Source organism: Ammodytes marinus (genome assembly GCF_949987685.1).
Source record: "Ammodytes marinus genome assembly, chromosome: 23".
In the NCBI taxonomy this organism is placed as follows: Eukaryota; Metazoa; Chordata; class Actinopteri; order Uranoscopiformes; family Ammodytidae; genus Ammodytes; species Ammodytes marinus.
The window spans coordinates 9695687-9708364 of record NC_137227.1 but is presented as its reverse complement, the minus strand read 5'-3'; the positions used below and the strand labels follow the sequence as shown (position 1 = coordinate 9708364).

Here is a 12678-nt window from a genome sequence, read left to right as displayed (position 1 = left end):
CTGGGGAGGATCTGGATTCTGCAGACCTTTATAAACTAATCTGGGTTAATTTGATTTGAAGCAGCCGCCAAATGATCCTGTCAAGTTCTCCTCCAGGGAGCCTGGGTCATCAAGCTGAGGGCTTTAAGTTGTTCCTCTTGAATAACAGTGTGAGGTTATATTGATCGTGCCAAATACTGTGCAATGGAACTAAATCAATAACGACTAAGTACATCTAATTTCCAACAAACTGAGGTGAGTAAATAATCTTATGTCATTTACCCATCATTTAAGAAACACACTCACACTGAAATCAAATGTTTAGGTTGAATCTAACAGTAATACTAAAGTAATTCCAACAGTAGAGTGACTTGCATAAATATATTTTTTTTTTCAACCTGGAAATCCAAAGGTTGTTTTCAATATTTGCTTATAATTCATTTACAAAGAATTTGATCATTTATCAATTTATGAAAACATAAAGTTACAAGTTCAAAGAAAATCCCTCTCCCCTGAAACTGCATTGTGAACCTTTAATGTTTGGGTGTATGGTACAATGGAGGAAATAAGTATTTGATCCCTCACTGATTTTGTAAGTTTGCCCACTTACAATGAAATGAACGGTCTATAATTTTAATGCTAGGTTTATTTTAACAGTGATAGACAGAATATCAAAAAGAAAATCCAGAAAATCACATAAAAAATATATAAATTAATTAGCATTTCATTGAGTGAAATAAGTATTTGATCCCCTATCAAAACATTGCTTAGTACTTGGTGGAGAAACCCTTGTTGGCAAGTACAGAGGTTAGACGTGTCTTGTAGTTGATGACCAGGTTTGCACACAGCTCAGGAGGATATTTGGACCACTCCTCTTTGCAGATCCTCTCCTAATCTTTAAGGTTTTGAGGCTGTCACTTGAGCTTCAGTTCCCTCCACAGACCTATTGGATTAAGGTCCGGAGACTGGATAGGCCACTCCATGACTTTAATGTGCTTCTTCTTGAGCCACTCCTTTGTTGCCTTTGCTGTATTTTTAGGGTCATTGACGTGCTGGAAGACCCATCCTTGATCCATTTTTGACCTCCCGAGGGAGATTGATGGTCATTTTGTGTTTCTTTCATTTTCGAATAATCGCACCAACAGTTGTCTCCTTCTCACCCAGCTTCTCGCCAATGGTCGTATAGTCTGTTCCGGCCTTGTGCAGGTCTACAATCCTGATGTTCTTAGACAACTCTTTGGTCTTGCCCAAAGACTCTTCAAACAGGCCCTAACAAAATGTATAAAGCACACCTGTAGCTGCTTCAGTCTAAGCTCACCGTGATCTAGTACATTTATCTATTGCTATGCTGTATGTTACTGCTGTTTGTCTAACTTCTGTTGCTATGTTGAATATGTTATTGTTGTCTATGTGTGATTTTACTGGCTATAGTACAGTGTCTTGTTCTCTCCCTCTCCCCTTTCCCCCCAGGAGGTCATTCACCTCCTACCAGGCCATTGCTTACATAAGACATTGTTTCTTAGCAATTTTTGGCTGTTTAAATTAAAGGTTGATGATTTTGATGATGCCCATGATGGAGATGTTGGAGTCTGATTTATTGACTCTCTGGACAGGCGTCTTTTATATAGGTAACAACTTGAGACAGGTGTGTTTTATACAGGAAAAATTGAGATTAGGAATACTTTTTTAAAGCACGAGGACTAATCTGTGGGAGCCAGAATTATGTATGGTTGGTAGGGGATCAAATACTTATTTCACTCAATGAAATGCAAAATAATGTATATATTCTTTTTAATGTGATTTTCTTTTTGATATTCTGTCTATCACTGTTAAAATAAACCTAGCTTGAAAATGATAGGCCACTCATTTCTTTGTAAGGGGGCACACTTACAAAATCGGTGAGGGATCAAATACTTATTTCCTCCACTGTATGTTGAATATGTCATCCCAAAAACAATATTAGGATTATTTGAATGTATAATTAAGATTTCCTTTCATCGGATTAAGGATCCCAGCCCGAAAAACAAACAGAAAAGAAAAGACAAATGGGCACAGCCTCCTCCTGGTGTTGTGTATTTATTCCACAGAATAAATGTCTTACATGTCGGTCATTTACAGATGAAACGTGAGCAGACGTAGGTGGGTGAGGGGGGAAGTTAAAATGGATCTCTCCCAACGCCATCACACACACACACACACACACACAGTATAAACACACACACACACAAACACGCACAAGCACAATACATCCTATCTCATTCCAACAAATTTTCTATCATTCATTTCACTGTAACTTACTTCATTTTAAATAATTAAGTGCCAATATGCCAGGCCTCTTATAGAGTGACGTCAGGGCCTATTCTCAGACCAAATGGAAATTTGACACTGTGTCCACTGTCGAAGTCTGCTAGGGCCACAACTGTCCTTCACTATAGTTTTGTATCAACAGCTTCAACTGACCAAATTTAGTCAATGTAAAAACAGGGTAAAAGGGAAACAGATGGGGGCGAAATCTGAGATTTTTTTTTAATAGAATCATACTGTAAGTGCATGTTTTTAGGTTTCATGATAGTCCCAATACATATTGTGTGAAGTTCTAAGTTGATCTTGAAAACATTTCACTGTAACTTGATTCTCAAAATATTCAATACTTCTTCATGCAACTTTTTCTTGTGATATTGTGGCTTGTTTTTATCAGAATTCTGACTTTATTTTAAGACTTTGGCTCATGATGCCTTTTATAGCCTACTAAGTTTTTTGTAAATATTTATTTTTTAAATCCTCAAAATTACAAAGTAATTCTTCTCACATTTGGATTTTTCAGCAGTAATTCTAGCATCAGCTATACATCCAAAGCCGACACAAGCATCCACTATGGTGCCTACTTCCCCTAACGGATCAATCAATCAAATGGTTGTAGATGGAAACAGAATCCCTGAGTTACATATTTTCAGGTGAATGAGTTATGGCGGACATTTTTTCTGAAACAGCTGAAAGTTATCGTTGAAGTCTTTTTTTTCTGTTGCATACACTTTGTACAGTGAAAATAAAAAAGCAGCACCAAAGCTGAAACAAAAGGTTCAAAGCCAAAGCCGTTAAAGAACAACACCATTGTTGAAATCTTCAATTGGGTAGAAAAGCTTGACATAATTACAAACACGTTTTGTAGAAACCAGGGTGCATAAAAGTGCTTGTATAAAGGAAAAAATAATTAATTTTTTTGTATTTACAGATTTACTTTTTGTGCAGATTTGTAGCTAAGATGAAGTAATGAAAAGTAAAAGTGTAGCAACAACGCACAATGACGGAGAGATAACATATCTCAGTATAATGGATGAGAAGAGGACAAACTTCTCCTCCACTGTAAACAAAGGAATTAAATAGAATAGAGAAAAATCTAAAAACTCACTGACAGCAAGCATGGCATTCATTGTCTTCAGCAATTACATGGAACCCAGTCTCATTCTACTGGCTGTACACAAGGAACGAGCAGGGCTTTAGTACATTTTTTTTGTGGGGGACAAAGTGCTGTGTTGTCTTCAGACACATTATCGTAAAAAGTCATTGAACCCTCGGCCTCACCGAAGACTCTGTTTCTAACTCCCTGAGAGCTTAAGACTCTAGCCCCAAACACAAAGCAGCCCTGGATCTGAGAGAGAAGAGCCACATGGCATATGACCATGGCAACAACATTAAAGATGGCCATTAAAGTGGACATATTCTACTAATTTTCAGATTTGAATGATCAAGCCATATCTTGAAATATCCTATTTAGAGGGTCTATCGACTATCTTAAAAGTCAGGATGATCACTTTTAACCTGACATGCTTTTCTACTTGTGTATTTGGATGTTTTGTATCTGTTAATTGTTACTTAGAAGTTTTATGTTTTTCATATCTGCTTAGGGACTACAAATTAAATAATAAATTAGCATTTTTTTCTAACTCTGTGATAACCCTATCAAATACACAAATAAATAAAATAAAATAAATCAAATCAAAGTAGTACACATAGATTGGTCGTATTTGGTTGATAAATCAAGGCAACAAACGTGCATGCGCTGATGCAAGGAGTCACCTCCTAAATCTCAAGGTGAACCCAAACTTGTGCAGAAAAAGCTTTAGTTTACAATGAGCGGCTGGACTTTTCTTTCTCTCAGATCCACATTTAAAGGGGAAATTTCAGTATTAGTAAACTTGGGTCTTGTTATATTATAGTCCATAATGACTACGTGTGATGATAAAGAAAAAAATTTGTAGAAATGTGGGAAATTTAAGCCATTGTCAACACGTAAACGGGTATTTTTGTAACCTTATTTTTGAAATAAATAAGTAAATGTATGTCCCAATTGTAGGCATACTTGATACTTTTTAGTATCAGCTGTAGTATGTAGAATAGGAAAAAGAAAGAGTATGCAGCAGCCTCAATGCTTGCATGCTCTCAATGTTCTTCTATGGTGTTTGACGTGACACAGTATCGCCACCTACTGGTTTTGGCGGGAGTATGGAAGTGTTTTCAATAGTTTTTTTGTGTTGTCGTGTGTACTAAGAGACATTCTTAAATACTGTACTGTTGTGTATAGGCATTTTTCTGCAAATGGAGAGAGGGGAAAAAGTGCGTTTTTTTCTGTTTACGTGTGGACATGGCCTAAATGTCAGTTAGGAGTAAAAGAGAGGACCAGGGGGCAGGGACTACCTAAACAAGACCTTGAATACATACATGAATTTCCCTTTAAAGAAACAAGATGGAGACTGTTTCAGAACGGGGGATGGGGGGCTGTGTGAGGAGGAGCGCCGGCTGGACGGACGGAAGCCCTTTCTTTTCTAAGTGCCAAAGTGTGGCGGAGCAGCAGCAGTGGCAGCAGGAGCAGGAGGAAGCAGCAGCTCTGTGTGTCCGTGGTCGTGGGAGGAGAAGCAGTCTTCAGAGTGGATGAAGTGCAGGGCGCTGTGGTTGTAGGTGACCAGGGCTTGCTGCTTCTCCTCCGTGCTGTAGCTCAGAGAGTGGGGGTGAACCTGCTGCACGTGCCTCTTGATAGTGCTGACCTTGAGCGTGGCCAGAGTGGCTCCACACACCATGCAGATGAGGCCGTGTCTGCGACAGTCGTAGTCCATCAGGTAGTCCATCCTCCAGCGCGCCTGGTAGTTCCTCTTCTGGTCCTTGCCCGGGTAGTGGCCGTGGCGAGAGGCAGTGGTCGAGGCGCTGTTGTCCCTGGCTTTACCCTTCCCCCCGCTCACACCCGGTTCTTTCTTCACCGCTTTAGGGGGAGTTCTGACATTAGGAAAGGCGTCCTCATTACTGTCTCCTGTGCTGTTGAGGACCTCGGCTCCGCTCGCGTCCATTTCTGCTTAAACAGGAAGTGAATGAAAGGGATGGTTACTGCTGCAGTCAAGCTAAATGAAACCAAATGACTTTGACAGAAATTAAGCTTCTCACAAGCTGCTATGTCGTAACAACAAAAAAACTTACCAAAAGATTTACCTTGACAGCCCAGGATGACACTTTCAAACAAACAAAATACTGGCACTTGCACACTTCTTTTTTTTCAAATGTATAACTTGTTCCAATCAAACTGTTACTGGACAGAAGGACTTAATGAAAAGAGGATTTCAGTTAGAAAGAGAAGGAGAGAGCAGCAGAGTGGGGAGTATGTCATGCATATGTTGCTGTGCTGATGGAAATAATGCAGCGGAAATGGAAAATATATTACATTTACCAAGACATTATTAATCATATAAAATTAAATTAAAACTGAAGCAGATAAAATATTCTTATGAACCAAGGGAAATGAGAAATCAGGCCCTGTCTCTATTGCAAACCTGTTTCAAACAAAAGCTGCAGATGACATTACTAAACATCGCTCTTTAGAACTTACAGTATACGATTGCTTAAGAGCATCTCACCGTCTTGAAACTGCGTGCCTTCGCTGGAGTAATCTTTGGTCCAGGCGGCGGCCATGGCTTCCCTGTCTTGCCGGCTCAGGGTGGTGGTCTCCGGATGGCTCTCCTGGATGTGCTGTCTGAAGCTGCTGACCTTGGTTTGGTGCAGGACCTGGGAGCACACCATGCAGAAGGTGCCCTGGCCCTGGGGCCCGTAGGCCACCAGGTAGTCCAGGCGGAGTCTCCAGGGGTCTCCCCCACGCAGCCTCCTCTTCCTGGGCTGACGGAGGGGCTGGGGTCCCTGCTGTGGAGCTCCCACGCCCCCGTCCTCTCCGATCAGACAAGTGTCCTGAGTTAAAGTGCCGTCGTCGTCGCCTTCCGGGTACAAGTCATTGTTGAGCTGGAAGGCCTCCACGTCCTGAGCAAAAAGGTCCACCCCTCCCCCTTCTTTGGTGTTGGACTCTGATTTGATTGAGTTTTCTGACTCTTCTGTTGTGGGGGCAGAGGATTGTACAACATGTTAACATGAGAGTTAAAAGACAAAGATAACTTCCTTAGCATTAAACAACTACAGGTCCCATGAAGCATTGGCACTATTCATGGTGATTAAAGGTAGAATCAGTGACTCTGGAGAACGCTTGTTGTCAAAATCAGTGAATATCTCCTCAAGATCCGTTATCTGTCCGTACTGTGTGTGCGCTGAAAAAAATGTTGTGGTGTAAATACACAGCCTAGGCACGAGTAGATATGAAATGATTTTGACAACGAGCGGCCTCCAGAATCACTGAGTCCACCTTTAATGCTTCATGATAAAAAAAAAAAAAAGAAGCTCCTCCACTCAGCAGACATGGGCTGTGGTTCAGAGGCAGACTGCTCGTCCAGACCATGGACCTAGAATAAAGCTGCTGGGGCTGTTACCATGGCAACGCTGATCCAGATAAGCAGTGATCTTACGGGCTGGCGGCTGGTGGAAGGGTGGATTTGTGCCAGTGACATCAAAACATCTCAGACTGAAGAGACTGAATAATACGATGATAGTTCAACTATACACTATTAACTTCTGTAGAGCCACCACCAACAGCACACAATGACAGCTTTTTTGTTGGATCAAATCTACAGGTGCATCTCAAATAATTAGAATATCAATTAAAAGTTTTAAAAAATCCCGTAATTAAATTCAAACGGTGAAACTCATATATTCTAGATTCATTTCACATGAAGTGAAAATAATCTAGAATAAACATACTTTTCAGAAAGTCAACATTCCTGTATTATAAATAGTTTTTTGGTGGGTTTTATGTAACTTTTCCAGGATATCGCATTTTTTTGGATGCACTCTGTACATTATGTTTTAGAGTGTTTGTGTTCCATGTTTTTTTTCTTACCGTGAGTTTGCGCCCAGGCCTGCAGGATACAGTGCTTCTCCTCGGAGCTGAAGACCAGTGAGTGTGGGTGTGTGTCCAGCACGTGGCTCTTGATGTGGTCCAGGTGCAGCGAGGGCAGCTCCCCCCCACACACCATGCACAGCAGCCGGCCCGCCGCCGCCTCGTACTCCATCAGGAACTCCTGTCTGAACCAGGCGTGCAGGGAGTCGTTGAGGTAGCGCTCCAGTGTCTGTGCTGAGGGACCGGGCAGGAGGAGGCTCTGCTCTGCCTCTAGGGGATGGGGGGCTTCACCCTCCTCAGAGCGGGGAGACACACTGACAGGCTGCTGCTGCTGATCCTGCTGCTGGGGGGTCACCGGGTATGGGGGCTCAGCTGGAGTTACAAATAAAAAGAAAATACAAAATGAAAGGAGTTCTTCTTCAATATCATTGCCTTTTCTGATATTTCCAATTCCATGGCTGTTTAACAGTAAGGAAACAAAACAATTTAAAGGTGGAGTCAAGCCATTCTGGAAAGCGCTTGTTATCAAAATCACTCTTTCGCAAAATCACATACAATACAGACAGGTAGTGGATCGTGAGGAGATATTCACTGATTTTGACAAAAAGGGTTTTCGACACCAAGCGTTCTCCAGAATTCCAGTCCACCTATAAGTCCATAAAAGGGTTTGTGAGTGTGTACATGTCTAACCTCACACTGTAGGTATAATGGAAGATAAACAACAACAAGAGTTTATTACGCCTCCGCGCCGGGGAAAGCCCAACGCTGAAGGCATTATGTTTCCAGGTTGTCCGTCTGTCTGTACATCCAGGCCATTCTAGTGAACGCCATATCTCATTAAGTCATGTGTTTGTGCTTGGTCTGGTGTGACCAGCAGCTTATTGTGGCTATTGTAAACAGCTGTCAGCTGTAATTCACTGAGTTTAAGTCTCCTCTTTACTTGTGCCATATTAGCTTTAAAATGTGTTGTCATTTTATGTATATGTTTATTTTCTTTTTCATTCCTTATATTCTATTATAATGATTATTAATATACATATATAATGTGGATAGCAATTCACTGAAAGATGTCTGAATGTTTGTCGTTTTATTTCAATAGCAATAAAAATGTGTGCTGCTGTTTGATTGAGTCCATCCACTGCATGCTGACTGTTGAGCATGTAGTCAAACTGAGCCTGGTTTGAATGACAGGGAAACAGATGCCGTGGAGGAAACACATGCACATCCACAGAGAACATGCTAAACATAAGGAACAAACAAATGGAACTGTGTTGTTAAAAATCAAGCCTGCAACCCTGTTTCTGAAAACACTGCCTCTTACTTGACTTCCCTGGTTTATTTGAGTACTTATGTTGGAACAGCTCAGGACAGTTATTCAGGTTTCAATCTTGCTTAATAAGACAAGTATGGGCTTGTGGATTCCCCTGTTGAATAGCAAATAAACCTCTTTTTCCCCCCTTTTTTTACTAGTATGGGGGAAATATTAGGAACTCTTAAATGGAGTCAGAATAACCGATACATTTGAATCGGGGTAACCACCTGTTGTTCTTGAAAGCTCCATACAGTAGGTAAAACATTCATTTGCTGCAATATGTAGGTTAGATTAGAGACTAGGAAGATTTAAAAGATATTTTAAATTCCATGTGTGCTAGCTTACAGAACTCTTCATTGCTTTTCAGCTCCTACTGTCAATCAGTGGAATAGTGTGAAATCAAACCATCACCATAAGTGTGTAATGCCGGGCCCCTGCTATTTCATGTGTCCTCGTTCATGTGTACGTGATGCACAAAAAATGGAGAGCCTCTCGCTAGGAAAATGTGCTGCGTAGCATTACACAGCATTAAAGGTCCAAAGGTCCCCATGGTCGTAGCTTCAGCTTCCTGGCCCAATGTATGGATGGTAAATATGTGAAAATGAACATGTTTCGCTTGTCTTGCCAGTTCAAGGTTTAACAGTTTGGAAAATACCTTCATTCAGTTATTTTCTAAGAGAAACCCCTAGGGCTGGTTGTGGAGAGAAGGATATTGCACAATCTACTGAAGGTAACTACAACACTACACAGCCTACTGGACAGACAGCACAGTGTTTTTTAGTCACAAGAAATAAACTATGGACATTTTTAATCCTTCATTTTTAATTGACATTCAATTTCTGATTTTGTTTATTTATTTATTTACTACTAACACAATACAATTTCCTTCAAGGCTGAAAAAAATCAATCTATTCAAGGTGAAGTTAGCCTAGCTTAGCATAAACACTGGAAGCAGAGAGAAACAGCTAGCCTCGGTCTGTCCAAAGTTTTTTTTTTAAAGCACCTACCTACACCTATAAAGCTCACTTATTAATATTCCTGTAGTATTTTAAACCAAGATAAAGTCCTGGCTACGGCCTTGAACCACTATGTGGACACCGACTTCACCAGGTTTAATAGATAATAGTGTATTTATTATTCTTATGCTGTAGTTTTGACTATAGCATAAGAATAGCAAACAGTTTATGGCTTCTTATTTATTTATTTGTTATATCAAAAGCTAAAGTATTTTGATTATTTGTATAACATGTGAGTAAAGGCAATGGTTTTCATTTGAAAGAGGTGGTCATAACCTGAGTCATTTCTAATAAACATTCAATTCTATTCTGTGATGTTTTTTTTCTCTGCCATCTTAACATAAACCCACAGGCCAGCCCAGGCCCAATCATTACGTCATCCTCTCTTGCTGCACACACACCACCATGCCAAGAAATAAACGTATACTGCCACCAAGTGTGGGATTCAGAAAACTCTAAGACAAGAGTAGGAAATTAACTTTTTTTTAGCCCCTGTGAAGTATGTTTCGGGGGCATTTTTGGTCATTTCCAGGGCAAATCTTATACAATTTTAAGAAAAAAATCTTGTTTTCTCTATCAGGGTACCTCTATGGTTCTCCAGATCAAATGTAAGACTGTGTACAACCATTTTAACCACTTAAAATGAAGTATTAATAAAAATGTTCCTGTTTTTTTTCCAACTCAATCCGTGTTTGCAATCAGACCCAACTCAGTTGTGTTTTGAAGAAAAGTACTGATGCCTTTAGCTGTCTATTTTCAATGCTGGCTTTGCAAATGCATTTAAATACTGTTAAATCCCCCCAAATTATTCTCTATATTATGGTGTTATAAAAAGCCCCTGTCAAATCAATTTCAAAGGCAATTCTGCCCCTGCTAATTTCCCACTACCCACCTGCAGCATGCTGGTCTGAGTCCAGTTGCTCCTCTTCCTCTTCCTCTTCTTCCCCCTGAGGTGAAGGTCCATCAGTAGAACTGTACGCCCTCTGACCTCCACCCAGACTGAGGTGGCTCTCCCAGCCCGAGCGGATCACCTCTTTGTCTGCCGCGCTCCACAGCAGTGAGTCCGGGTGTTTCTGTCTAATGTGCCTCTTGATGGTGCTTAGCTTGAGCGTAGCCAGCGAGCTACCACACACCATGCAGATCATACCGTGCCGCTGGGGGTCAAAGTCCATGAGGAACTCGCTGCGCCAGTACTCGTGGTAGTATCGGCGGTGGTCTCTGCCTGGGATGCGACTCAGGCCCGGGCGCGAGGCTCTCTGCACCCTAGGTTTACGTCCAGAGGGGCCCGGGGCCGGGGTGAGGAGCAGGGGGTGGTTGGGGCCCTCCGTGATGCTCCAGTAGCTGGTGGTGCCTGCTGGAGACTGGACAGGGGTGGCCAGGCCAGCCTCCGCTGATTCCTCCTCACCATGGCCGTTGGCTAGGCTGTCCTCTTCTGACAGGATGGAGAGACAAAGAGAGATTACTGCTGTGTTGTTTGTATAGTTGTGTTCATGACAAAGAATAATCATTAACAAATGTGCATATAATATTATCCAAAAATAAAAATAGAAAAGTGGAAACCATGACAGGTTATCATATCACAGGCATAGTAACAATCATGTATTAGGCCGATAACGAACAGGTAATTACAGTACAGATAAATTGGGCTATTATAACTACATTCTGACAACCATGTAGTTTCTTATAAATGTGGAATTACAGCTTATGGTGTACATTTTTAAAAAATAAATAAAAATGTTAACCTTTATTTATTTAGCTAAATTCCATTGAGATCCGAGACTGTTTTTAGGGAGACCTGTTCTCATTTGCACGTTACCATTCACACACACATTCATACACCGATAGCAGGCTAACTCTCGACATTCACACGAGGCAAGGTGGGTGAAGTGTCTTGCCCAAAGACACATCAACCATGATGGAACCGCCAACCCTTCGATCATTGGCCGACCCGCGCCACCTAAGCCAAAGTCGCCCCACAGTTAGGTCTCTCGTCTTGATTAAATTTGAAATAGGCTACTTTGCAATAGAGTAATCTATAGTAGTGTGACACACACACACACCCACACACACACAGCCTATACATAAAGAGAGATCTTAAAATGTAATGTTTTAAGCCGTCATTGTTTGGTTCATGATGACTGACAGCTAGAACTTCTGGATTTCCCTGTTTAATTTTCAGCACTATCACCCTTTATTAAATGTGTCTTGTTTACACACTGTTCAATTCGTTTGAATAGATTTCATTTGACAAAACCTATAATCTTGTAGCCTATTGGTTATTTATTCCGACAACCCATAGGCTATATTGTTATTGTTTATTCATTTAGGCTAGCCTACATACAGCGGGCTGTGCCGCCACTGTCCACTAGGTGGCAGCTGTGTGTCGCTCCGCCCGCCTGCCTGTGTGCTGTTGAGCCTTTGTTTATAGGAGCCACAGACACGGAGGGGCCATGCTGCTCCATGGCATTGTCCCTGACACGGATTAACTGGCTGTCTGACAATGGCCGTGGCTCTGACAGCCACCGAGACCCACTTTGCGGTGGGTAACACCAAGAATCATAATAATATTGTTTGTCTTTACCTCCCAAGTGACTCTCCTCTCGCGTCGCTTCCTCCTCCCCGTCCCCGCTTATTATTAATGAAAGCAGCCCAGCCTGCTCGGCACACCGGAGGTCCACGGGCTCGCTTTTCCCCGGTTCTTTCTCTTCCATCACTGGCTGGCTGCTGTTGTAATGGTGGCTAGTGTTCCTCCTTTCTTCACTGTACCGTACTGCTGAAGCGGGACATGTCACTCTAACAACAGTAACATGTTCACACCGCTCGGCACCGTTTCGACAGCACGCATCTGGCAGGCGCTCTCTAACGAGCCCGTGCTCTACGATGTCCCCCCACGCGCCCCGCACGGGAGCCAAGTTAACTTTTCATAGAATCACAGAATCATGTATTCCGCGGCCGAATAGAGCCCGCTCCTCCGTCCTGCCCTGTGTGGAAGCGCCTCAGCGCAGGCCTCCAGTAATGTATTTTAAGGCTCTTGCTTGTCTTCAGGGTGGGGAGCCGGACTAGGGGCCCCTGGGGCTCCTTAAGGGGCTCCTGGGTAAATTTAAAGAGAC

General features: G+C 42.0%; 1 protein-coding gene across 1 annotated transcript; it reads right to left on the bottom strand.

Moving 5' to 3' along the window:
• Positions 1 to 4802: 4802 nt before the first annotated feature.
• zfta (zinc finger translocation associated) lies at positions 4803 to 12418 on the bottom strand (the record flags this gene model as incomplete). The annotated part of the gene is made up of 5 exons (XM_080052446.1): positions 12150 to 12418; positions 10461 to 11000; positions 7241 to 7612; positions 5880 to 6344; positions 4803 to 5320 (listed from the first exon to the last, which is right to left on the bottom strand). The coding sequence occupies exons 1-5, from the start codon at positions 12277 to 12279 to the stop codon at positions 4803 to 4805; spliced, it is 2025 nt and encodes a 674-aa protein (XP_079908572.1). The 5' UTR covers positions 12280 to 12418.
• Positions 12419 to 12678: the final 260 nt, after the last annotated feature.